Source organism: Notolabrus celidotus, chromosome 11 (genome assembly GCF_009762535.1).
Source record: "Notolabrus celidotus isolate fNotCel1 chromosome 11, fNotCel1.pri, whole genome shotgun sequence".
Taxonomy (NCBI): Eukaryota; Metazoa; Chordata; class Actinopteri; order Labriformes; family Labridae; genus Notolabrus; species Notolabrus celidotus.
Genome location: NC_048282.1, coordinates 25913149 through 25939871, shown reverse-complemented (window position 1 = coordinate 25939871; position 26723 = coordinate 25913149). Strand labels below are relative to the sequence as shown.

The window sequence follows — 26723 nt, the reverse complement described above, 5'->3', positions numbered from 1 at the left end:
TTACAAAGAGAAAATTCCTCTTCTGCAATTAGCATGTAGGTTCACGCACATAGGGCCCACTTGTGCAGAAACACCCAGTTCTGAATGCATGCAGACGGCAGCGGCTTAGTGGTAGAGTTGAAAGGTTGGCAGTTCCATCCCTGGTCCCACAGTCCACATGCCAAAGTGTCTTTGGGCAAGACACTGAACCCTGAATTACTCTTGATGGCCTTGCTAGTGTATGAATGTGTGTAATTGGGATTATTAAATATTGAGGGGCACTTAACATAGCATCCTGTTACGTCTTTGAATGTGTGTGTGAGTGGATTAATGCGACAGGTGTAAAAGGGCTTTGAGTGGACAAAGAAAAAGTATAAGTGTGATTGGTTTTAAATACTTTATAGATATTAGCAAAACTATCTGGGAGGCTTTAAGAAAATTCAGAGTTATGAACAACTCTACAGCTTACATCAAGCACAACCCAGGATAATCTCCCACCTAGTGGAAGACACATACATGCCTAAACAAGACGTGCGTGCACACACACACAGTTACATCCACAGTAATTAGTTCATTCAATCTGCAGTAATAAAAAGCAGTGGGTTTTGTCAAAGCTTTACAGACTGCAGGGCTTAAAGGTGACCACCAGGGGGTTTTAAAACCCCACCACAGCTCATTGGTTACTCAAATGCTGCATTCTGAAAAAAACTCATCTGATTGGCTGGTGTACAATGAGTGGCACGTGGAGGCCCTCCCTATGAAGGCGGAGTGAAAACATAGATAGTGAGGGGGAGGGGATAGAGGTCTATTTACAAATGAAATTTAAAGTAACATCACCAGCATCACTGGATGAGGAAAGATTATCCAATCTGTAAAGTTGCACTGCTGCTGATCGTTTGAATAGTCCAGTTTGGCAGGATGTGTTACAGTAAATAATTAATCCTATAACTCTGTCACAAGAGGAGAATATGCAAAGGAGATAAGGTTACCTGGTCCCTTTTATGTTGGGTGTGATAGGTTATATATATGCATCACTTCCAAAAAAAGTTAATTATTCAGCATCATATTTCTTTATAAAATGTTCACAGAGTAAATTGCATCATGGAAAGATAATGACTCTGTGACAGTGGTCAAAAGTCATGAGTTAATGTCATAACTTCTGTTTGTGGATCTCTATAATTAATTAAAAGCCAAGCTGACAACTTAATCACTTCCTTACAACAGACCCTCATCTTTTCTTGTTATAAAAGCTTGAATATACACACAGACTCGACATCAGTTTACCATCCCCCAACCCTGAATTCACACAGCAGGCTTGGGGAAGGCAGAAGCTGATCACGGATCGGTCTCTGGGCCGAGTTTCCATCTGGGAGCAGGTTGACAGCTCCTCTCGCCTCCCAGCCCCCACCCAGTTACCTAGAGAGGCCCGGCTTGTAGCTTGTGTAATATTCCCATTGGCTGGTTTGTTTGGTGTGGGCGGGAGAGGGGCGTGGACGAGCGTATTGTGATCTCACAATCAGCTGTTTTGTACGTTCTACATTCTGATCCGAGGATCAGCTGGAGGCAGCAATAAACAGAAGGAAAATCTGCAGCGAAAATATACAGAAGAAGGGGAGGAAAAATAGCTGCAGATGTTATGATCTAAAAATCATCAGTGTAAAGTTTTTACACGAAGATCTTCTTCTAAGAAGAAAGCCTTTTATTTTTGTATTATGGTGTTTTAACTACCTCACTTTAAGATTATCTAAAGCTGTGCTTTAAGAATTGTTGTCGTTTCTACTGTGTGTGAGATCTCGTTTACAACTTGAAAAACATTGTAAAGGCAGGTAAGCTATTTTTCTTTTTGCTTTGCTTCTAACATGATATTTGTTTTATGGTCAGGCTATGTGCTATCAAGAGGTGTCAAGCTACACTTGTCTCTGCCAGTGAAGCGGTTGCATTCCCCATATAAGCTCTACATGCAGAAATATCACATATCAGCTGTTATGAAAGCAGAGAATATGCAGAATTGCGTCCTTGTATATGAGGGAGTCTTTGTATAACGTATCCTTGACTGCCGTGTGATATAATTCGTGAGGACCTTTTATTAGGTCATGAATAGATTTGAGACAGCAACCCAAACCTAAAGGGTAAATTAGGCCGATTCGACGTCCTGTATCCCGAATCATAACGCCAGTGAGCATTCTATCTTCCAGGATGCCAAGAACCCTTGTTTTGTTAAATGCACCAAATGCTGATGTGGAGTCGAGTCGATGGCGGATGTTGATGTTTTTTGCTGGGAGGCGGACCTTGAAGACTGTATAAGGTTTTGTGCAAAAATAGTCACTATTGTTATCAAGTAAAAATAACATTTTTCATTGTATCGTCGGAGGTCTCTCCAGCTGATGACTTTCGTTCAGTGTCGCTATAAGCCACAACTGTCATTGCTTTGACCCCTCAGCTGTAGGGCTTATGGGGATAATTCATGTCTAACCTGGATACTCTGCATAAAAAAAGTCCTGTCTTGTCTCGGACAGTTGGCAAACTAAAGCCGGGGTAGAGGATTATTTTTGCTACATTAATGTAAAGGCGTCTTTGTGCATTTCAAATGTAAACATTGTGTATGAGTGCATTTTTTTGTGCTGTTTTTTAAACTCCCGACGACAACCATCGACCTTATCAAACCAATGACATACTAAGTGCTTCAGCAGATTTCACATTAGACACGAAAGTGCTTATTTCTGCCATAAATGCGGTTTTAAAATTTCACATTTTCGCTATGTTTGCAATTTGGACCTATTTTTTTCCCCCTCGGTCTCCATACAGGCTGTCTCTGTCAACGGCAGTGACGTAAGCGTAGCGTCTTGTTGCGTCTTGTTTTTATTTCTTGAGTCCCCTCCCATCCGACTACTAGGCCCCTCCCACTTTTAAAGAGACCATTGTCAATTGGAAAAAGCTATTCAAGTAAGCCTAGTGTAGAAAAAAAAGTTTGATGATATGCAGTTGTATGTCAATTCAATGAAACTGCAGTGGAGGTTGTTTTTTTAGCTTGTTATATTTCAGTCTGGCTTAAAAAAAAACTGTTGTCTTAAGAGTAGATGCTGTAAAAGCTTCCTAAAAATAGAACAAAAGGGCCTTTCTCACTATATCAATATTTACTCCAGAACAATTATGAACAAGATAGTTGTGTACACATCAAACAATCAACAGTCTGTCCTCTCTTTCTTCACTTTTTTTTCTTTCCCCCTCTATCACGTAACCGATTTTACTTCCAGTTACATTTATTAGTGGTCACACTTTACAATAATGTAAATTTTGCAAAATAATGCTTAATTAATGTTGAAGTAATGCATGACTCATGATGAATTTCTTTATGAATTAATAATTAATTCCTGTTGTTCACCATGAATTAATGATCCTGTCACTATGACTTCATGTAATGACAATGTGTTTAATACATCATTAGTTAAGGTATGGTAATTAACAGTTACTTCATACATCAGTTCATATGTGACCAAATTTGCTGGACAGACATGTTTTTTTGGGGGGGATAATTTCATATGAACAGCCTCACAGGCTGAATTTTAAAACTTCATATTCATGTGAACAAACTGAATGGTGTGTGTGTGTGTGTGTGTGTATGCATAGGCTATACATATATAAACAGTATATAAACACACACACACACAAACACACACACACACACAAGTATATAAATTTATATATATGTGTGTGTGTGTGTGTGTGTGTGTGTGTGTGTTGTGTTTATATACTGTATATATGTTTATATATATAGTATTTACACACATATATGTGTTTATATAATGTATATATATATATATATATGTTTATTATGTATATATATACACACACACACACAACATTCATCTCAGAAATATGACGTTTAAAAATTCAGCCTGAGAGGCTGTTCAAATGCAGTTATCCTAAAAAAAAACTTGTATGTCCAGCAAATTTGGTCATATATGAACTGATGTATGATGTAACTGTTAACTACCAAACCTTAACTAATGATGTATTTAACATGTTGTCATTACATGAAGTTATAGTGACAGGATCATTAGTTCATGGTGAACAACAAGAATTAATGATTAATTCATCCAGAAATTCATCATGAGTCATGCATTACATCAACATGAATTAAGCATTATTTGTTTCTCTAAGAAAACTATTCCATTATTGTAAATGGTTACCTTATTAGTTATAGTGGGTGGTACAGTTGTTAGATTATGCCTTTGCATGTATTATGGTCTCCTCCAGGATAGAAGCTAGTGATTACTGTGCAGTGTTGTCAATATCATTAACTATATTTACCCCTCTCAGATAGTCCTGGATGAGCTGGTACAGTCACTAAACTGATAATACTGTTTTATCACGGACATGCTGCATGTTGTTCATACTTGGTCTCTGTGTTTTGTGGATGTCTGCTCCACCTTATGCAAAGCAGCCCTAAGGCCTCGTTTACTCAGTTTGTTTATCTGTATTTATTTGTCACAGCCTCATGACTTAAGCTTCTATTTGTCCAGGAATGCAATAAAACAATCTCAGCGTTGAGGACTTACTGCAGATCAGACTCAGTTCAGACTCAGTTCATGGTGTCTATTTAGGCTTCATTTTCAAATTCCCAATAGAAACATAGGCTTTATTGAAATTTGATCCTCTGGATGGGGTTTGAGGTATGATGTAGTAGAATAAAGTCACACAACCTGGAGTATAAAACGATGTAAGGCTCTACTTTCTCAGGGTGGTATTTTTGCCTAATTTAACTACAAATTTTCATCACCTTATTTAGTATACCCCTTTAAACAGTCTTCCCACATGACTATGACTATTAAAATGACTGTTATTCACTCTGACTTAAGAACTCTGCGGGGCACTGAGCAGTTACACTTAAGATGCCTCTTCCCTTATTATTTCTGGTGGTGGCCATGGTGATTTTCCAAAAAAGGACATAAAGTTTCAGCCTCCCATGAAGCATCCATGCATATCTCCTTCCATGTCTCCTTGTTCTGTAGAAAACTCTCACCTTTTAATCCTAATGCTTCTTCATTATTGTTAATCTCTGTCATTTTTTGTTCAACTCATTTAGGAGAGGGAATAGCTGAAAGTCAGCAGCACTGGATTTCAATTAGTGTTTGGAGATGGTCTGGGCTGGGGATTAAACAGGCAATGGACTGAAATATGAGCTGGAATATGAACCTCTTCTTAAAACTTTTTTTTTTTTTTAGAAATAAACAAATATCCAAGAGCCATTAGAAGTTAACAATTAGACAGATTACGTAAAAGGAGTTAGCCAGTAGCAGAGGAACTGCTAGAGATTTGCACTCAGTGATCTCCCTATCAGATAGAGTAAATACAACTCAAACTTTGAACATGCAGGGTTTGTCTTGTCAGCGATTGCTTTTCAAACATCTGTTCAACATTACATCATCCTGTTCACATTCAGGACAGGCACTTGTTTTCTGCCTCAGTGCCATCAGCATTAATGACTCTTTCCCTACATTCAAACATCTTGGTCAGTCACTTTGTTTGATTTTGTGAAAGCTTCAGTCTTTGTTTCACCTCCTGTCACCTCCTCTTCTTCTCCCTTGCTTTGTCCATCTGTCCTCAGACTTTGCTGATTGGTTTTCTACATTTCTGGGGGGTGGGGAGTGCAGCCATTATGTGCTAGCTACTTGCTATTTACATTCATTGCATACAGGTGACAGTGCCGTACAATGTGTTCTCATATGTATTCTCATGACTCCAATATAAATGTCATTCATTCTTTCTCCCCAGTTAGGTATCTGCTCTGCCTCTGACCACTCCTGCCTGGATTTAAAATAACTAATTAGCTATTTAGCCTGACCTACACTGAATTCATTCCAAAACCACACAAGCTTCAAAGCTGTGAATCAATATTTTTAAAACTGAGAATGGGTCAAATGATTGTGTTAAACAGGGCAAACAAAGGCACAAACCACAGTCCATTTTCATCAGTTTTAAGCAGTTTTAGTTACTGTTTATGGCCCCAAATCTTTGCAAGTCCACCATTACCAGTTTCCAGATGCAGCAGACAGTCATAATCTGTAAATCCACTTTATGACTGTCTGCTGCAAGAAAGTGGAGCATTTTACATTTAATGGGTGTGATAATGGGTCAGTCTTTAGTTGGAGGAGACCAAAAATGAGTTAAAAGGACAGCTTTTGCTCGGTATACAGTACATCCTCACTTAGCAAAGTGACTCTAAACTACATGATAATGTACACTGGCGACTGTGTGCTATCTCATTCAATATGTGAACATTTTGATGTGCAACTTATGGCTATAGTGCTGCTCTCTAGTGGGCAAAACATTAGCTAATGAAAGTTTAATGAAAATACATGAACAACATGTATTATGTAACTTAGAAACATTACGTCAGGGTATAAGAAGCTCCCCTGCAGTATTAACATGGGCACCTAAAAAAAAGAGAGCTTCTTTTTTTAAAAAACACATTGTGTAAACCTGCCACTACATGTCAAATTGATCAGAGGCTTAAGTCCAAAAGATACTTCCAATGTGTAGCGATGTGTCCTGAAGTAACCCTGAAACCGCTCTTAGCGCATACATGCTCATTTATTGTGCCTATCTAATGCACTCTGACCAAGCATCAGGAAATTACCCAAACGACAGATGTCTCTGTCTGTTGGCTTTATCTTTTAAAAACACACATGATCCTCTTATTACCACTAACAAAAACTCTTTTTTTTCTCTTCCCTCTTTCCAGGCCTTTGCTCCAAACCAAGTGAAACCTTACATTTGCACTACTGAAGCCTGTCCACTCCTGTTTGTCAAAAACCGAGATCCAGCAAAGGGCTTCAAGATCACAACAAAAAAGAACTGTAAAACAGCAACAAGCTATACAGAAATACAAATAAGAAATTCACCAAGGCAGCTACAGCTTTTTCTTTGTGGACGTCTAAAAAAAGCACCCAAGTCATCTACATTCAACTATACAGGCAGTCATGTTCCAGCGTCTGAGCAGCCTGTTGTTTGGGGAAGTAGAGGAGGTGACAGCTGAGCTGAAGGGACCCAACCCCTGCGTGACAGAGGCAGACGAGGAGGGATGGATGCTCGTCAACCTGCCTGGTGAGTCTCAACAGAAGAAGTGAAATGGTGGGCTTTATGAGTCGAGGTCAAATTTTGTGTTTTATGGTTAAGTGTCTAAGTAGCTTTGAAAATTTGAGTACTCACTTGCATGTCTATAACTAAGTGTAGAAGTAATAATGGCTGTGATGGGGTGAGCTGAAGAATCAGTAGGGGCGTGGCACAACTTTACCTATGCTCCCCCATATGGCTGCATCACCAAAAGTGTGGTCTGTCAGATGATGGCAAAACACATACATCCCCTTCCTCTTTGTTTATGATCTCAGTCATGACAAAGTCAGTTAGTAAATATGAAAATCAGCTTTGGCGCCCAATCAAAAGCCATCCAAACATCAGAAGTAGCCCTCAGCAGAGTCAAACATTATGTCGCTGACATAATCAGAACCTTAGAGGGTCAACACAACTAATGATGTGACTCTTTTATGTTTTGTGTTTCCTTACCCCCTCTTCTCCCCCTCCTCCAATATATTTAAAAACCCTTGCATTCCCCACACTGGTATGTGTGCGCGTGCGTATGTGATCCCTCAAAAATTGCACCATCATCCCGCATGACTTTTTTTAAAAATATCTTTCATATTTTTTCCCAATCATGTTTGCAACTTTCTACCTGATGCTTATGGCCTTATTGGCTGTCTCATCACTGCCATTCATTCAGAAGAACCTGACTGCATGATGCAGGCCCAGGATGAGACAGGAGCCCCCCTTACTGCACAATCATGTCCAGACAGTAACCAATCAAATCATCAAGACACACATACAAGGACTGAAAGCCCCACCCTCATTCCCCATGTGCCTCACAAGCGCCGTAGGACACACAAAGGCCGGGCCCGAGGTGCAGTAGCATCATCAGACCCCCTTTTTTGTCAAAGCGCTAGTTTGTCAAACTTGGATGCTACTACACCCGTGACCCCACCGAGACGGGCCAGACTGTCCACGTCCTCCTCCACCCCGTCAGTGTCCCCTGGCTCAGGAAGTGAGTGGGGGGGCAGTGGGGGTAGCAATAGGTCAGGTCCAGAGAGAGGCTGCATGGATGAGAGCTGGTTTGTCACCCCTCCCCCCTGTTTCACTGCAGAGGGAGCCAAAGCAGAGGCCAGCCCGATGGAGGACCTGCTCATCGAGCACCCCAGCATGTCTGTGTACGTCTCCTCCAACAACCTGTCCATGGTTTCCAATGGCAACCTGTCTGTGGTGGGAGAGGAGAGCATTGTCAGCCTGGCGAGCAGCGTTAGGTGAGAAAAGTAGCACCCTTTGTGCTGTTTCTGCTTGACCTTCCCATCCTATTTTAGCGTATATCACAGCAATCCCTTCTTTTTTCCTTGCAGCAGAGTGGCAGAACCAGCTGCTGTCCCGGCCACCCGTGGCAGTATGCCCACCAGGGTGACTCGTGGAGCCGCAGCCCAGGCCGGAGCTCTGGCCAAGGTCACCCAAGTGGCGAGGGTCCAGCGTAGCAAAGCCCGCATCGAACGGCGCCATCTGGGCCGCAACCGCATCCACCGCCAAAACCTCACCAGGGAGCAGGTCCCCCGCCACGCAGCCCACGCCAGAAACTCCTTCCTTCACCAGCCCAGCAAGCATAACGTCTGCCACTAAAAACCTCCCACAACCAGGGGTTGTTGTTTACTCTGAGGGCATTAATAGTGCATAGTCAACTCTGAGACACACAAGATTAAATGTATTCACCAACTGCATATTCGCTTTACATTATATCAAATTATGCTCCGATACAAGTAAACAAGTAGATTTTTGTTGTCCAAAAAGAACTCCCCCTGCTAGTTTTATGCCCCATTCCGCTGGGACAAACCAAGCTCTCTGAGTAGATCTTCATAGACTGCTATCATGCTCATTGCTCAGTGCAGTATCCAAAAGTCTACATGATATTTATACAAGTTTTACTTACTAGAATAACATCTGAAAAACAACAAAAAGTTTAATTATATTTCTTTTTTTTTCTCCTATCTAAGTAAAATATAACTTTTTCTTTCGCTAATCCTCAAGGCATGTTTTATTTATTCAACCATTTGAATCCTGAAGTACTTTGTTCAATTCTGAGGTATTTGATTTGAAACATAAATGTGTAGTAGTTTAGCAGCTTTCTGGCAGGAACAATGCAAGACAGAGACAAGATAAACCTCACAGGGAAAACAGCTCATCGTGTCTTCTAAGACATTCATCACAGGTGATTTTTTTTTAATTTTGGAAGGACATACCGTGTGTGATGAGTGCGAGAGTAAAATCAAAAGGCGTGGGTTTCCCTTACAGTTTGATCAAGGAAACATGGGGCAACCTGTGTCATAATAGGAAACAAACGTTGTGGTATTTCTCTCTGCTCACTCTGTGAAGGTTTGGAGCAAGTAGAAGATGGAGAGAGTATGAGCAAAACAGACTAAAGAGTAAAAGAAAGTATTTAAAGGAATGGGATTAAAATTAAATAGGAAGTGTTCTGTAACCCTCTGAGCATAGCAGAAAATGGCCCGTTGCATATTTTACTCATGCATACGGCTGTTTATTGCATCAAAATAAAGTTCTAGAAAGAAAAATTTGAATGCAGGGGCTTGCCTTTGGGTTGCAGGGAACAGCAGGTTATAGGAAGTGCAAAGCGGTATCATAGGCAACTCTTTATTTTGTTTTGTTATATTGTTTTCTGCTCATTTTGCTTAAATCAGAGTATTATTTCACTGTCTCTGTCTGCATTGTTCTACCCAAGAAAAAAAGATGGCTTGTTCCTTTAAGATAAAGAGAAACTACAAGTTCACATTAAAAAAAAATCGCTCCTTACGGATGATACACTGCATAATGATCATTAAATGTGTGGTCTGCAATCCTAAGTAATGTGCCCGGCACACATCGGCCATCTTCACCTAAAAAAAGTGTGTGCCGTGATCTTCTTCACACATTAACCCATTTCTTTGAAAGTGGACACAAGTGTCTCCCTAGAGCCTAACAACACCCATCTTCTCCAACTGCACATTCAAAACTATCATCTTAACACAGGAAGCGCAACAACCTCCACCTTCTCCATGACTGTCTGTCCTGTCCTCATCATCACCACATCCAGCCCTTACAGTGTCCACGTAAAGATCTAGCTTACTGATATGTATTCAACAACAATAGTAAACAATGGTGCTGAAGTGTATACTAATGTTTGTAAATTATTTGAGACATGGATGTAAGTTTGCACTGTCACATTTTGTGAGTCAAAGTTTTAGCTGTGTGCCGTGTGCTTGTTTTTTCTTTGTAATATTTTTTTCTTTTTGTTTTGATTCAAATTGTGTGTGAGAAGGTGTACGAACATGTTAACTGCTAGAAACTACTTAAAAAGAAATGAGAACTGCTCATTTATTTGTCTTGTATATATTACAAAACAATTCATAGGTCTCTGGTAGATGTTGAAGCCTCTCTCAGGACTTGAGTCCTCAACGTTGCATCCGATGGGACAAACGAGAACCCTCTCTCTGCCTCACCTCTGTGCTCATCATTAAATCAAGAGGGCATTTCAGTGGCCAAAAGCGGTGTCTTTGCTCCATCTTTGGTCTCATCTCTTTTGAGGTGTGCCATTAAAACAGCACTCGACTAAGAGTTGACGTGCCATAGGCAAACACTGCACTCTAGAGGGTCTACGTAGCACAGCTCTAGCTGTATGGATGCTGGTGAGTATACAGCCTAATGACACGGCTTTAATGGTGTGTTTAAAGGACAGGCTGGAAATCTGATGATTTATTTTGGATTGCCAGGGAAATGGAAAAGTCTTGTCTCATACTGGTCATCAAGATTAGAAATATACATTATTTCTCCTTGAATCACATACCACATGTTCATTATTTCTGCCAATATTCCCATAAAGGACTCTGTTCTATTCAAAATCTATCAGATACATTTAATTTATGATATTAACATAAGAATGTTTTTTTCTGTTTTAAGATGATGATTATGTATCCTGTTAGTTTCTCTACATGGCACAGAAAAAGCTGGATCTGAGGTGATGAATCCAACATGCACACACATGGCGCTCACTATTCTAAATGAATTAGAGGTTGAATTTGGTTGCCTGTTGAAAACATTTTTGTGAAGACAGGGTAAAACCGATCAAGAGATCACAGATGGAGGTGTGCGTGCATGAAAAATGTGAAAAAAAATCACCCCAAATACACAGCTGCTGCTGTTGTCCCTCATATTATGTCCCTTGTCACCAGTGTCATGTAAAAAGGAAATGTGCTCTTGGTATGTTGTGTGTGATTTTTGAATTGTGTGGTTTATGACTGAAGATGACACAGGGGGAGAGGGAGTGGTTGCCCAGTGTGCTAAGCCTAAAAGATGTGGACAGGGAAAGGATGAGGCAGGAGACAAATAGTTATACAAAAGATTAAATAAAATGTATCATTGAGGTATAATAGAATATGCTTGTATTTTCCCATATTGTTATTAGAACAGTTGTTCACCAATATGATGTTTTAAATGAACGGCATGAATGTCTGAGGAGTTTCGTATATTTTTTGTTGTGCCCTGAAATGATGGCAGCTTAAACACACTTGATGTAACACCATGTTACATCTCAATTAGTACACCCCTCCCCCTTCATAAAATGAAATATATAGTCATATAAAATTTGGTGTATCTGATATCTACAGTATGGTGATTGTGCCTTTCACTATTTCTGCATGGTTTTTGTGATGTACTGATTTTTCCATCCCTAAAGTGGGCAGATGTCCATTGACAGGCAAGACCTATGCAAAAACGATCAGATGGGTTTTCCAGCATCCATTCAGAAAACACAGGTACCCGCCAAAAAAAAAAAAAAAAAAAAAGGAAAAACAACAACAATAAATACTCAGGTTTACACCTGAATCTTGTGTCATTTTTTTGTATACATTGAACAGCAGGGGGACATGGGATCAGCACCAAGAGCATTTATTTAGTATAATGCTCCAATAGAGAAGTATTTAGGTCCTGTGGTCAACTAAAAAGCAGTACCACAATACACACATTAACACTCCATTACAAGTAAAAGTCTGGCCTTTTGGTAAATCAAAAGTACGTATTAACAAAATCTGATTACAGTAGCAGGAGTTGAAACAGTGATTATGCAGAAAAAAAGCCTCTTTAATTTTAAAAATAGGTCAAAGTGCATATGGTTGTCAAATAACTGCAGGGGGAGTAATGACCTGCCATACCAGTTGAAGTAGAAATGTAGAGAAGTTGAAATACCACGGTCTTCCTTTCCAGTGTTTCTCAATTTGAATGTAGGCAGAAGTGTTAGGCTACAGCATGCATGCAAAGTAAGACAGGTGTGGCACAATTCTGCAAATAATGTTGTGACTGCATGTGGGTGGGATGATTTCATTAATAACAAGTACTTACTTTCTGTGAAGCACTTTGTAACTCTGTTTAGAAAAGTGCTATATAAATAAAGTTTATTATTATATTATTATAATATAAACTTATGGAGTAAGATATTGGGTGAAGTAAAGAGTGAGTAAAGCAAGACAAAATAAAATAAAATAAAACAGAATAGAATATCTTTATTGTCATTGTCACAAGTACAACGAAATTAAGTGCAATCTTGTTTCAGTGCAATAGATAACATATAAAAAAATAAGTGCTAAGAAAACACAGAAACCCACAAGACAGACAAACCCACACATACATCTACATTGCACATTCATTGCACAATTCCCTTAGGCAAGATATCCCAGTACTGAATTTATGTTTTAGCAGCGTTCAGTGCAGTGATGGCTGTGGGGTAGTAGAAACTGTTTTTCAGTCTATTTGTCCTTCGTTTCATGCACCTGTGCCTCCTGTCTGAGGGCAGCAGTTTAAAAAAAAGCAAATGCATTGTATTTGCTAAGGTGTAGGATTCCTTTTTTTTTTTTTAAATGCAGCTTTTGTAGCTAATTGCTGCGTTCCATGTGCGACTGACCTCTGACCTCTTTGAGGTTTTTTTTGCACCATAAATGTAGAATTTAATGATCCTCAGACGCCTACTTAATAGGTGGAGCAACGAGAAAAGAATTAGGTCATGGGAAGAACACAGGTTTGTAATTGGAGCCAGTTTTCTGCAGACTTGCTATAACCTGTCCATCCACTTCCTTATCCAATATTAATCAGAGGGACTTGGAGTGTCCTCTCGGAGCTTCTCTTGAAACCTCAGTCACAATATTGGATTGCAACTCGCTTGGAGCACCTGTGCAAGGGAGCGGATCTGGACATCAGCCGGTGGAGATGAGATTTAAAGGACATTTATGGGCCCAACGCCATTAACCGTGAAGTAAGTGTCATATTGGTACCTCGACAACAACCCACCCATTAGCTACATTTCCTACGATGTTGTGAAACAGAGATGTTGTCTTATATGCTGTATGTACTGAAGGATTAACGTTAAGGACTGCTACTGGTGTTGGGTTTTTCCAAACGAAGATTTAAAGTACCTTTTATCTGGGTTTCTCCGACAAGTCTTACCGGTTATCCGAAGATGTAACGTGAAGCTAACTTCCTTTCCTGTCGTGTGGCGTCGTGATTCAGGAGCTCTTGTTAAAGATGGGATTTACAGCTCTTTGAAGGGAACCGGATCTTCAGGAGCCGCTCGTTTCAAAGAGCCGTTCAAAAGACTGGCTCTTTGGCTCATTGTTAAATTTATTTATTTTTTAGAACTCAATCAGGGGTAACTGGTTTTTATTTAGGAAACAATCGCTGGTAGCAGTTATAAGAGAAGATTTGGATCAGAATAATTCAAACTTACACAATGATTCTGAAATATTGATTATAATTTCATTTGGCATTGTAAACATTGCCATATCCCCATGCCTCGACAGTGAGATCATATTTTGAATTTTGCCTCACCTAAAAAACTTTGTGGCACTATAAAAACTACACAGTCTATAGATAACTTCCATGCAAAACAATTTTACTGTAAAATTTTCCACACAAGAACATTTTAGCAATGCAGAAAAAAATATTAAAATAATGAATACGAATAAATATATATGTATTTCAAAAAATATAAATACAACTAGAATAAATATTAGGACATTACAAAAATGTGAATGCAAAATTGTACTACCCCACCTGGTGTTTCCACACCTGAACTACTTTACAAACTTGACTCGAATCCACATCAAAACAATAACAAATTGTAGACAATAAGTGTGAACAAAAGACTCATGGGGCACGCAGGTGACACCATAAACTGTATAAGCTTGTCTCTGAAGCACTGTTTTGAGGCCAATCGTCGGCAGCAGCCATATTGCTGCTGTTGAGCGATTGTGACGTAAAGAGGCGGGCTTTGAGCCTCCTAGCCAACAGCTATAATGTTCCTGCCTGCCAATCAAGTCAGCTATGCCTCTCAATGGCTACGTTTAAATGAGACTTTTAATTTCTCTTTAATTCAGAATTTAAATTAAATCCTCTTTAAAAAGATTAAAAATGACCTTGTAAACACCTAATTCCGAATGAAAATGACCATTCTGAATTAAACTTAAATCCGAAGTGGCTGGTTTATTCTGATTTTAAATCCGAATTGAATAATTCCTCAATCATGTATACGTTCATTCCGCTTTAAATTAATTCCGGTCGTTCTTCGCATTCTCGCTCCCTTGTCCTGTCGCGATGATGCACATATTCCGCGCTGGCGGGCACATATTTCAGGCTGAGGTAGAGCAGCCGTTGCCCTGACCGGCTTTGATTCGCCAAAGTACGGTCTTCCGCCTCCCTTCTCTGGTCCTCTATCTGTCAGTATGGTTGTGTTGAGCTGCTTATTCAAAACTATACTCAAAATCAAAGCGAAAGTTGTACTTATTATGTGGTATTCCATGTTGTAACCGAAAATGAAAGAAGCAGTACTCGAGTCTGTTTTTTATTCCGGCAGACGTAAATACGTCACGCGCGCCCCTGTCCAATCAGAACCCCCAGGCCTTAAGTGGAATTGAATAAAGACGATTAAATGTGTTTTCCATGAAAACCTCAATTCGGAATCACTATTTCCATGTAAACGCGAAGGACAATACTTTAATTCAGAATTATTTAATTACCAGGCTGTAAACATGTTTATTTCTGCTGTAAAGATCTTTTTTTTTTAAATTGGTGTGTATGTGGTTTCCAGTACTTCTGGAGCCAGACTCAAGTGTATCCTCGATGAACTGCAGTTTTTAACACTTCCACATTGGACTCATACTTTTTAGACCGAAGGTTGCCGCCTGATAAAAACAGCTCCCAAATGAACGGCTCGCAACTGCGAATCAGTTCTCATCGTTCACTTTAAAAGAGCCGTTCGAAAGACCGACTCGTTCGCGAACGTCACATCTCTAGCTCTTGTAGTCTCTTGGTGACAGGGAGCTGCACTTTACCAGCCATGTTCAAAATCCTCATTTAGCACTATCTGGATTGGTTATATTGGACCACACGTATTTTCCCACCACGGTAAGGTGAATAACGACGTATTGAGCTTCTTTATTTTGGCGCAGGTGTGTCATGTATTACCAGGGAGAGATGTGCTAGCTTGTGACAGCACGCACAGGACAGGAACATCAGCCCTCCTTCTAAGGTTGAATCCGTGTTTTAAACAGTAATATTTCCGTGTAAATGAAATATTAAATGGATGTTGATTTAATTCACTGCTTTTTTCTGCACCCACACACACACACACACATATGGTTGGCATGTTATCACATCATTATTTGCGCTAGGCTTTGTTTGCTTGGTGTTATTATTATGTGTACGCATGGTAATTAGGATCGAACAAGGTCTGTGGATTGACATTAGTCTATGAGGAAATGCAAAACTGCAACGTGTGGTTAACAGCATATTTTGTCCTTCTTCTGCAGGTGGCAGCCTACATGAGGGAAATGCACCATCATCAGAGTCTCACACCCGGCCTATGAAGTGAATTCAACAAGAACATGCTGTGATATTGTCTTCAGAGTACTTCTGGGAAAAACTACATCCCAACAGGAACATTGTGATACACTGGGACATTACATATCCAATCAGCAAGACAGCAAGATCTAAGATTCATGCATACATACGTCACTGATTCTCATCTGGGTGAATAAATCATCCCAGACATAAAAAACAGATGTGATTGGGGAAGAGGAGTATCTTGGCTTCAACCTCTAACACCTTAAAGATAAACACCACAAGATAAACAGTAGCCATGCACAGCCCTGAAATTGTGGCAGGTTATCCAAGTGGGTGTGTGGTGGATAAAGATGCAAATCCAGAGACAACATTGGGGAGTGCCTACTCTCCAGTAGACTACATGAGCATCACCAGCTTCCCACGGCTGCCAGAGGATGACATGCAGTCCGGTGATAACACCCTGAAATCACGCAAGGATGATGACAACGTCCTAAGTGAGCAGGATACAGGTGAGTAAGTCAGGTGAGACTCCTTCTCGCAACAAATAGATTTTTTACACTAGAAAAAATGCCACTCCAAAAACAAGAAAAACATTTTTATTTCAAGGTACTTTTACCTTGAAATAAGCGTAAAAATCTGCCAATAGAACAAGTGAAAATTTGCTTGGTAACATTTCTCAAAATAAGATGAAATATTTAGAAAACTGTGATCTTAAAATTAGCAGGGAAAACTTAAACAATATTTTACCAGTATTTTAAAGCTTAGTGTCTCAGAATAAGCAAGGAATGCTAACAATTAGTATTGTTTCACAAAAAAAAGATTTTTGCACTAATACATTTCATGTCAACTTCTTCATTTGAGATATATTCACCTCAATTTGAGTTGTATTATAGCGCAATTCTCTAGGTTTAAGACCATCTTGTACTTGAAATAAGATTACAAAGTTTAATTTGAGCATTTTGAGATATAATGTCTGATCATAGCCAGCTGGATATACTAATATTCAGTCATGTTGTTTTTTAGGATAAGCCAGCTATGCTCAAAAGTAGGTGTTTCATTGTGTGCATGCAGTTTGAGGATGTTTACTTTTATCTGATTTAGAAGAAACAGTGCCTGAAAACTGTAACCCACCCTAATAAAAAAATCTTTTCTTTCTTTCTTTCTTTCTTTCTTTCTTTCTTTCTTTCTTTCTTTCTTTCTTTCTTTCTTTCTTTCTTTCTTTCTTTCTTTCTTTCTTTCTTTTCTCAATGGAGCAGTTTTCTGATAGATTCTCCATTAAAATACATTTACTTAAATCAAGTGAAGGGTTTGTCTTAAATCAAGATTATCCATCTTCTACAAATAAGATCTCAACTTGAAAAATGTATGAAATGTAAAATAAACCTTGTTTCTTCTAAACTACAACTCAAAACAAGATCATTTCAAGATTGTTTGACTTAACAAGATATTTAAAATGCTTTGTCTTAAAACAAGTCCCTCTATCTTGCTCAAATGTTACTTGTTAAGTAAATGTTTCTTAAATTAAGTGGGATAAGACATTTTGACTAAAAATGAGACAATTTCACTTGGTAAGATTTCGATTTTTCGTAGTGTAGGGTCCTGTGTGCACATTCATGGAGCAGCACTTTTCTGAACGATTCTCCAAGTTTTTTTTTTTCAATCATCAATGTTTTGATATAGTTTCTCAAAGGTTGGATTAAAAAAACATAAAGAAAAGGTTACATTGCATTATTAGCTCATTGATTTTAAATGTTCTTGCTATTGCAATGAAAAGAAACCAAAAAAGTCACAGCTTTCCTAAGCCCAAAAGTGATATATTTTAGTGTCTTGTCTTCCTCTGACCATCTAGAACTCACAATCCACCTCCAGCAATCTTTAAATAAGCGCATTTTGTGTTAAAAAAATAAAATAAATTGTAGTTTTAGAAAATGGCAGGCCGTTTTCTAATCAATCAAAGCCTGTTTTGTGTGTTCTCAAGACCCAGATCTGTTTCTGAAATCAGCTCGCCTTCAACGTCTCCCCTCCTCCGCTTCAGACCTGGCAAGCCATGATCTGGCATCCTTGCGAGAGACCACCAAAGACCCCTTCACGGAAGACTGTGCATGCCAGCGGGATGGATTGACAGTCATCATCACGGCGTGTCTCACCTTTGCCACCGGAGTCACAGTAGCTCTCATCATGCAGATCTACTTCGGAGACCCTCAGGTGTGTGTGTTATCTGCAGCTGGACTTGTAACCATTTTTCTATAGTGTTGCTTTCTTATCAAATAGTTTTGGGTGATTGTGGGGTTGAGAATAAGTCTACCTGATGCTCTTAGTGCCCCCGTTCTACCTCCCAGCTTTGTTCTCCTGTTTCTTTCAAGGTCTTTAACCAAGGTGCCGTGGTAACAGATGTGGCGCAGTGTACATCCCTTGGCTTTGATGTTCTCGGGAAACAGGGGTCCAGTGTTGACGCTGCCATTACTGCTGCCCTCTGCTTAGGAATCGTCCATCCTCACACCTCTGGGATTGGAGGGTGAGTAATAGACACATTTAAGTCTCTTCTTAGCGGGATTACTATTAAAACTCTTTGACTTTGTTGAACATGACCCTGGCTTTGTGCTCTATTGACGCACAGTGGTGGAGTTTTGTTGGTGCATGACATCCGTAAGAATGAAACGAGGGTTATCGACTTCAGAGAGACGGCGCCTTCTGCCATACACGAAGAGATGCTGCTGAAGAACCTTGATGTTAATGTAAGTTTTTTCTTTCAGTGACATATAGATTAAGAGATCAAAAGATGGTCTTTCTGTTCAATTGTGTTAACTCTGTCACTGGTGTTGTGTTCCAGCCGGGCCTGCTTGTGGGAGTACCAGGCATGCTTAGTGGGCTGCATCAGGCACATCAGCTCTATGGCAGGTACAGTAACTATCACATGATGCTATTTTAGATTCTTCACTCTTTGCCCACATCATGGGATGAATAGTTACGATGTGTGTTAGTGGATTTTCTGATTTCCTTCTGTCTTTGGTGTTTGGTTGTTTTGTGGTTAATTGTTATGTATGAATACTTTTGGACAAGAATAGAGAAACCCTGTATTTTAAATGGCTTTGACAAGGTCCGTATATTGTAATGTTCAAGGAGTGTGATTTTTTTGTGAAAGAATCAGCAGCTGTGTGAAGAAGAGAGGACATGTTTTTTTAAGCCATAGTGCCAGGCTGCAATTACTGTGCTGTGTAATTATCATGATCCTGATGTCTCAGCTGTTAAGAGGAACGTTATTGCAAGGCAAGGCAACTTTATTTGTATAGTGCATTTCATACATGAGGGCAACTCAATGTGCTTTACATTAAAATATTAAAAGCATTGGAAACATTCAGACAGGCATGAAAGAGCACAATTAAAATGACAAATATAGAGAAACATAGAAAAGGAAAGAAAAATTAGAAATATATTAAAATTAAATTTAAAATTTGCATTTGAAGCGAGTTAAAATAAGCTAAGATAGGAAGGCAGTGGCAAATAAAAAAGTCTTAGTCTTTGATTTAAAAGAGGTGAGAGTTGGAGAGGACCTACAACTTTCAGGGAGTTTGTTTCAGATATGTGGTGCATAATGACTAAACGCTGCTTCACCATGTTTCAATCTGACTCTAGGGACTGAAGGCAGACCAGTACCTGTTGACCTCAGAGGTTGAGATGGTTCATAAATTAGCAGCAGATCAGCAATGTATTTTGGGCCTAAACCATTCAGTGCTTTATGAACCATCACCAGGATTTTGTACATGAACTAGTTTTTTTCATGCAAAGATAGTTAGCGTAATGAAAAAAAAAGGATTGTGCTTCTTTCAATATATCACTGAGTGTGTATTTATAGTTTGTAGCATTGTTTTTAACTAAGGCCATTTCTATAAATGTCGGATTCCCCAGAATGCCGTGGAAGGATGTGGTTACCATGGCAGCAGATGTGGCCAGAAATGGATTTAATGTTACTCATGACCTTGGTAAGTGTAGAACCAAGCTGACAAAATCAGTGGGTGAAGTGGCATTCACTTGTAGCCATGTACCTGCAATTGCTATTTGTGTACAGTATCAGTGCTTTTCTGAAACATGACAAGATGAAATTTGATCTTTTCCTTCTTTCCTCTCTCTCTCTCTTCAGCTGAAGCTCTGGCTAAAGTAAAAGATCAAAACATGTCAGAAGCGTTTCAGGATCTGTTCCTCCCAAACGGCCAGGCTCCCCTCTCTGGGCTGTTCTTCAGACGTCTTGATCTAGCAGCCATCTTGGATGATGTCTCAGTCAAGGGAATATCTGAGTTCTACAGTGGGAATCTGACGCAGGAAATGACAGCAGCAGTACGTTTTTTTTTTTTTTGATCCAGCAATGTTTACATTAGAAGTCATGAATTCTGCATGGTCCCCACCAGAAGCCACTCTTCCCTTTCATTATGTCTTTTTCATTAAGACACTGGCTCTTTACTTTTTACCCAGGGTGAGGTAATAATTGGATGTTACTGTATCCTGTGAAAATAATGCTGTCAGTAAATTATGACTCATTCATCAGTGGTTAAAAAAATCTAAAGACCATAGTCTTTGAACATGAAAATCTCATAAATTTAATCTCTCTCTCTCTCTCTCTCTATATATATATAATTTTATATATATATATTTTTTTTGGTTAATATATGTTGTCCTCCAGTGTGCGCTCTGATAGACCTGCACCAGGTGCACCTGATGAGACATATCATGTCCTTCCGGTTTAACAGCTGATTCCTCGTTGTTTATTTACAGATTTATATTACATACTAACTAAATTGTTCAATATTTAGTTTATTTATCTAGCCATTATTGTAACATTTTATTTATTTGTCTATTGATTTATTGATTTATCTATTTATGTATTCACTCTGCATAGCAGTTTAGTTTTACTGACTAGATACTTATTTTCAGAAACTCACATAAGATAAAGTTATAGATTTTATTTAGTCATTTTAATATATTAAAGCCTAGTTAATTATAATTAGTTTATTTTTCTGCTGTTATTTTTTTTATTTTTACAGTTTGACTTGACAACATATATTAACTTAAAAAACAAAATTTGAAATTATAGATTATGTTTAACATAAACTGTGGCAGTTTTAGTAAAACGTATTGTTTTGTTGCATACGGTAGATTAAATTATATCAAAAGTATTACTAACAGTTATTTTAGAAATTATAAATTATTTTTGAAGTTATGGTTATATTGTCTTAAATTATTATTACTATTCTTAATATTATTATTATTATTATTATTATGAATAATAAATATTTGGGGTTACTAAATAAAAGCTCCAAGTATACAGCAGATGTTTATTATAGGAAAGGCAGTGGATGTGTGATTAGAGGTGGTGTTGTACTTGACTGTATCAACTTATTAAATTTAAACTCTCCATGCATTTGTTTTAGGTACAAGCAAGAGGAGGAGTGCTCACAGAGGATGACTTTGCAAACTACAGCACAGTGTTACAGCAGCCAGCAGAGATTATCTATCAAGGTAAATACTTGGATTCATTATGTATGTGAGGAAGCCATCAAAATTACTGGCTGCTTCTTTAAAGAAAATACTGAATGTGTGTAAACAGGACATTAACAGTGAATGTGGGTTTATTCTGAGCTTTAGTTCTCTGTCCACACATATAGATAAACCATAAGGCTCAATACTACTATAATTAGACACCCTGTGACTGCTTCATTTAAAATGTTAAAGTGCGAGTGTGTGTGTAACTACAACCAGACACTTAACAAGATAAAGAAACAACATCGGATCAAACTCAGTTTTCTGTTTGAACATTTAGTTATTTTATTTGCTCACTTTTCAACTTATTGGTGCAACTTACTGTGCTTCATTAATGTTCCACTGTTTCCTGTCTGCTTCTCTTATCCTTACTGATGTGGCACACAGCAACCTTAAAGGCGTATGTCGCCACCTACTGGACTGGAATGTGTGACATTGTGTCTGCATAAATAATATTGGATATTTAACCTTTAAAATAAGTTGTTTGAACCAGTAATGGATTGAGGGGACAAAAATGATTTTGAACCAGTAATGATTATGATTCTTATAATTGTTATTAGATATCTACATAGTTTTATGTAACATTCCCTGTTAATACTTTTTACATGCCAGTTTCAGTCTGATGTTTTCCAGCACCCTCATATTCCTGAATTTAATATGTCACCCATATACAACTATTAAGATTGTGATCATATGATTTGTTGGTGTCTCTGAAGGACACCATGTGATGACAGCACCAGCTCCACATGCAGGTGTTGGTTTGATCACTGCTCTCAACATTCTGGAAGGCTACAACATTACCAGCCAGATGACAAGGAACAGCACCTACCACTGGATCACAGAGGTAGAATTCTAACTGCTTTACAACTAGACAATAAATAAAATCTACCAAGTGTTAGTATTCCTGGGACTTAGACTGAAATGTTAACTTCCCCTTCCATTCCCAGGCTGTGAAAATAGCACTTGCCCTGGCCAGTGGGCTGGGAGACCCCATGTATGACTCTTCTGTTTCTGAAATTGTCAAGAAGATGCAAAGGTAGAGATCCCTGTTGTTTCCTTAAAATAGATTATGTGCATATTTGTCATTACTAAGTACAACAATTAAATGAAGTCTACCGTTTGTTTGTCCCCTCTCCAAGTAAATCACAAGCTCAACTTTTCCGCCAAATGATAAGTGACTCTCAGGCTTTTCCTGCTGACCATTATACTCCATCATTTCACTTGGAGGAAGGTGCAACAGCTGCACAAGTCATGGTCATGGGTCCAGATGATCACATCGTATCATTTATGAGGTACATTGGGCTTTTATTGAAATGCTGTAACACAGTACATTGTTTAAAGTGCAAAGGTGTCAGTGGGGATCATCAACTGGAACTAGTTAATTTGTGCGTCTGTTCTAGCTCTCTGAACAAACCATTCGGCAGTGGAATAGTGACCCCCTCAGGAATCCTCTTGAATAGCCAGATTCTGGACTTCTCCTGGCCCAATAAAAGCAGAAGCTCATCACCAAACCCAGTAATTTTGCATTTTGTCTTTCTCTAATCTAATTTTCAATAGATGTTTGGCTCGTCGCAGCTCTAAGCTCTATTGATTGTTTTGTTTTTTATTTTGCTGCAGCATAACAAAGTGCAGCCTGGAAAAAGACCCATGTCCTTCCTGATGCCCACAGCAGTGAGACCTGCCGTGGGGTTATGTGGCACATACTTAGCTGTTGGATCGTCCAATGGAGATAAAGCTCTCAGTGGCATCACACAGGTTGTTTAATTTTACTGATATTTGTGTTTGAATCTGTTAGGGATGCACGATATCGGATTTTTTTGCTGATATCCGATATGCCGATATTTTACAACTCATTCAGCCGATTACCGATATCGATATTTTTTCCCCCACACCTAATTGCAGAGATTATCAATTCTCTTCTGTAATGGAATTAGCGAACAGCATTATGGTGATACTCTTATCACATTTGTTATGTAATATTCCTTTCTTGTGCAAAATAAGAAAAATACTTAATACTTAAAACCAGGGGCAGATCTAGAAAAATATTTATGGGGTGGCAAGAGGTGAGCAGTACATTTTTGAGTGGTGGCAACATGGCTGAATTCATTTAAAAACGTATACTTGATTTTTCTTTCTTTTTTTTTTTTACAATGATTGTTCTGTTTTCTGGATGTCTTTTTGACAAAAAGATACATCCTACTTAAAACTTGGATGATGCTCTCCCTGAGACAATCATAACAATACACACAACCAGGGCAAATTTGACGATTTCAGATTTGATATAGTAAGTAAACCTAACCTCTGTTCACAGGGAACATGTGAAAAGTGCAACTGTACAGCAATTAAACCCAAATTAAATGAAATGGTTTACTCTTTGACAGTAAATGTTCCTAAATTAGTCAGCTACATGTACCTTACAGACTGCTGCTTAAATTCAAATTTAACTTAAAACATAAGCCCAACATGTGTGCAACAGTCTATTATCTTATCGGTTAATTATATCGGCGTGTTGGCCAATATTCAATAGTTCATTTTGAAGCCTATATCGGCCAATACGGCTAATGTGCCGATAATATCGTGCTTCCCTAGAATCTGTCCATTAGAATGAAATGTTTTTTTATTTGCAATAATTAATGTGTTGTTTTTCAGTGTATCTCATTCCGTGTCTGATCCTTTCTCAGGTGCTGATGAATGTTTTGTCATCACGAAAAAATATGAGTGACAGCCTAACGTATGGAAGACTCCACCCACAGCTTCAGCCAAACACCGTCCTGGTGGACTGTGAGTTTTTACTGTTGACCCATCATGTGTTCATTGCTTGATCTAAATGTATCAGAGTTAACACAAAAACATGAATACAGTGCCTCAACAGTTTCATTTTCTGATTTTAATAGACAGCATTCATCTTGGCATGGTGCCCTTGTGCCAGTATTTACATTTTGATTCACATCAGATCAAGTCAGATGACATTTTTGTTTTTACTAGGCGTAGAATGGAGAGCGCAGAAATGACCCTGTTTTCATTAAATTGGACGCAGAGGGCTGTGAGTCAAGCTGCTGTGAGCTCTTTCACAGGTTTCCAGCTTGTTTTAAGGCTGTGATTCCTTTAGTGTTGATAGTTCAGGAAATTTTTACAGGAAGCTAGTTAATTCATGGAAAACACATACAAAAAGGCAAGTATATGCAAAAGATTGGTGTTTGTTCTTGGCTTAAGGAGCTGCAAGCCCAGCCACTAGCAGGTCACTAGCTAGCTAAAAGCCGTTTATTGAATAGAATAATGTAGGTCAAAACAGTACATTAATACATTTAATATTAAGTTTGACAATAGTTTTTCAGAGTCCTTGCTCCTGTCTCTTCCTCTTCCGCAGCTGAGTTTTCAGAAGAAGACGTGGAACTGCTCCAGGCCAAAGGTCACAAGGTGGAGCGAACAGACGTTCTCTCATTGGTGGAAGGCACCCGCAGAACCAATGACCTCATCATTGGGGTGAAGGATCCTCGAAGTCCTGATGCCTCTGCCCTCTCTATGTCCAACATGCCCTAGTGTATCCCTCATTCCCACGCTACTTACACATGATGAAGAAGTGACAAGAGTAACAATGTAGGATTCATGTTATCGAGGGAATACGGAAGCTACTCATCAACTAATTCACTAAAGCATATCTTAAAGGAGAAATATGTGAAGTAGACTGTCATTAAGACACTTTGTCTGAGATGATAGGTTATAGAAGTGCAATTGTACATTTGTAAAGACAGAAACCTTCAAAGCATCACCATCTCACATCCTGATTATGGTGTGCTCTCACAGTGTTCAAATTGTATCTAAATCCCTTAATGGCCCATATTACAGAGATCACATGCATCATGTGCTAATTTATATATGTCTGAGGCATTCAGCACAATAAATGGTGGGGTTCAGAGTATATTCTTTTGTAGAGGTATATGAAAAAGTGTAATCGCTTTTATTGCTGCCACTCAGTGTTGTGGAAATAGCTAGTTTCTGGCCTGTGTGGTGATTTACATACTGAATATGGGGCCAGACATTTAAATTGAAATGTGTCCAGTGAAAAAGTGATCTTAGAAATAATTGGCTGGCACAAAAGAAGAGATGATGGCACCCAAGGAAACCACCATTTGCTGCACACGCTCGATCCTGGGTGACCCACTTTTATGATTTTCAATTCTTCCCATGCCTTTGACTAATATTTTTTAAAGAACACAGAAGATCACACAGACATATTGAAGGTCGTCATATTTAAACCTGTGAGAAAGACTGGCACTGCCGCACCTGATCTTGACTATAAACAACAAAACTCAGAGGCTAAATCATTTACCCTCCCTTCTTCAAATGGTGTGTAACTGTGTTAGATGTTGTTTGCTGCTGGAGTTTGTGTCCATGGTTCCTTAGGACCATGTTTAGACTAACACAAAGTAAATCATACAGAAATATGGTAAGATTTTCACATCTGTCGATTTCCTTAAGGAAGAGAAATAGCTTAACAGGTTTTATTTATTATTACTGGTAGAATATGTGTATTTGAATATTTAATTTCAGAAATGTATTTGTTGCATGACTTGTGTTCATTTAAAGCTTGTAGCTTGCATTTTTTGTACACAGACCAGGGATCCTTGTTTTTACATTGGGAATGGTCAGATTCTTCACAGATGGATGTAATCTGTCTATTTTTGTAGTAATATTAGTTGGGCTGTATGCATTTTACTACTGTTGTAACAAAATGCATTCAATGAGCACACTTTAAAAGGCTTTTATGTTTCTTTTTTGGTTACTTGTTTGATGATTTTTGGATGCATATTTAAAGCTTGAACCAAAAGCAATTTTAGAGAATGACATTCTTGTGGATTCATTTTAGGATGTGCTGACCGATCAAACATGCCCTTAACCTTATTGTCTCTGTTGTTGGGCACTAGTGCAATATGACTGTTGATTGTTTCTTGTACTGTAGAGTGCCATGCCTTAAGATTACACATTTGCACAACACCTGATATTCGATCTCATGTTCATTTATATCGGATTTCATTTAAAACCAGCACTGTCCAAACCCAATAAATACAATGCACACACTCTAACACTGTTGAAAGTTTGTCTCTGTGTCAAATATATAAATGTGAATTTGCTGAATGTGACATATTTGATTTAATAAGCAACGTTGCTCATTTCAGATGCTTGGCCATGAGATCTTTCATAACAGTGCTGAGATATTTTTCAATTTCCACAAAGCCTGT

General features: G+C 38.7%; 2 protein-coding genes across 16 annotated transcripts; both read left to right on the top strand.

Annotated features, from left to right (window-relative positions):
• The first annotated feature begins 1501 nt into the window (after positions 1-1501).
• Positions 1502-10439, top strand: LOC117822134 (tumor protein p53-inducible nuclear protein 2). 10 transcript variants are annotated; one of them, XM_034696790.1, is made up of 4 exons: positions 1502-1805; positions 6725-7086; positions 8177-8333; positions 8427-10439. In XM_034696790.1, the coding sequence occupies exons 2-4, from the start codon at positions 6963-6965 to the stop codon at positions 8692-8694; spliced, it is 549 nt and encodes a 182-aa protein (XP_034552681.1). In that variant the 5' UTR covers positions 1502-1805; positions 6725-6962; the 3' UTR covers positions 8695-10439. The 10 variants fall into 10 exon arrangements, with proteins under 10 accessions (XP_034552681.1, XP_034552682.1, XP_034552675.1 ...); XM_034696791.1 differs by having other exon boundaries at positions 1512-1801; XM_034696784.1 differs by having other exon boundaries at positions 1516-1801; positions 7760-8333.
• A 2348-nt stretch (positions 10440-12787) lies between these two features.
• On the top strand, positions 12788-26567 carry LOC117821468 (glutathione hydrolase 7). 6 transcript variants are annotated; one of them, XM_034695757.1, is made up of 16 exons: positions 12788-13366; positions 15918-16460; positions 17930-18156; positions 18315-18466; positions 18569-18686; positions 18782-18849; positions 19858-19931; positions 20090-20283; positions 21375-21462; positions 22200-22327; positions 22431-22519; positions 22623-22775; positions 22884-22998; positions 23101-23238; positions 24165-24264; positions 24851-26567. In XM_034695757.1, exons 2-16 carry the CDS (start codon positions 16247-16249, stop codon positions 25021-25023), a joined length of 2031 nt encoding a protein of 676 aa, XP_034551648.1. In that variant the 5' UTR covers positions 12788-13366; positions 15918-16246; the 3' UTR covers positions 25024-26567. The 6 variants fall into 6 exon arrangements, with proteins under 6 accessions (XP_034551648.1, XP_034551652.1, XP_034551647.1 ...); XM_034695761.1 differs by having other exon boundaries at positions 12800-13366; positions 17987-18156; XM_034695756.1 differs by lacking the exon at positions 12788-13366 and adding an exon at positions 15359-15513.
• The last annotated feature ends 156 nt before the right edge of the window (positions 26568-26723 follow it).

Bases quoted from the DNA above. Each gene is read 5' to 3' on its own strand.
- LOC117822134 (XM_034696784.1), top strand. From the start codon at position 6,963: ATGTTCCAGCGTCTGAGCAGCCTGTTGTTTGGGGAAGTAGAGGAGGTG. The intron at 7,087-7,759 runs GTGAGTCTCAAC...CCATTCATTCAG, and splicing joins GATGCTCGTCAACCTGCCTG to AAGAACCTGACTGCATGATG. The intron at 8,334-8,426 runs GTGAGAAAAGTA...TTTTCCTTGCAG, and splicing joins AGCCTGGCGAGCAGCGTTAG to CAGAGTGGCAGAACCAGCTG.
- LOC117821468 (XM_034695755.1), top strand. From the start codon at position 16,247: ATGCACAGCCCTGAAATTGTGGCAGGTTATCCAAGTGGGTGTGTGGTG. The intron at 20,284-21,374 runs GTACGTTTTTTT...CATTTGTTTTAG, and splicing joins CGCAGGAAATGACAGCAGCA to GTACAAGCAAGAGGAGGAGT. The intron at 22,520-22,622 runs GTAGAGATCCCT...CCCCTCTCCAAG, and splicing joins ATTGTCAAGAAGATGCAAAG to TAAATCACAAGCTCAACTTT.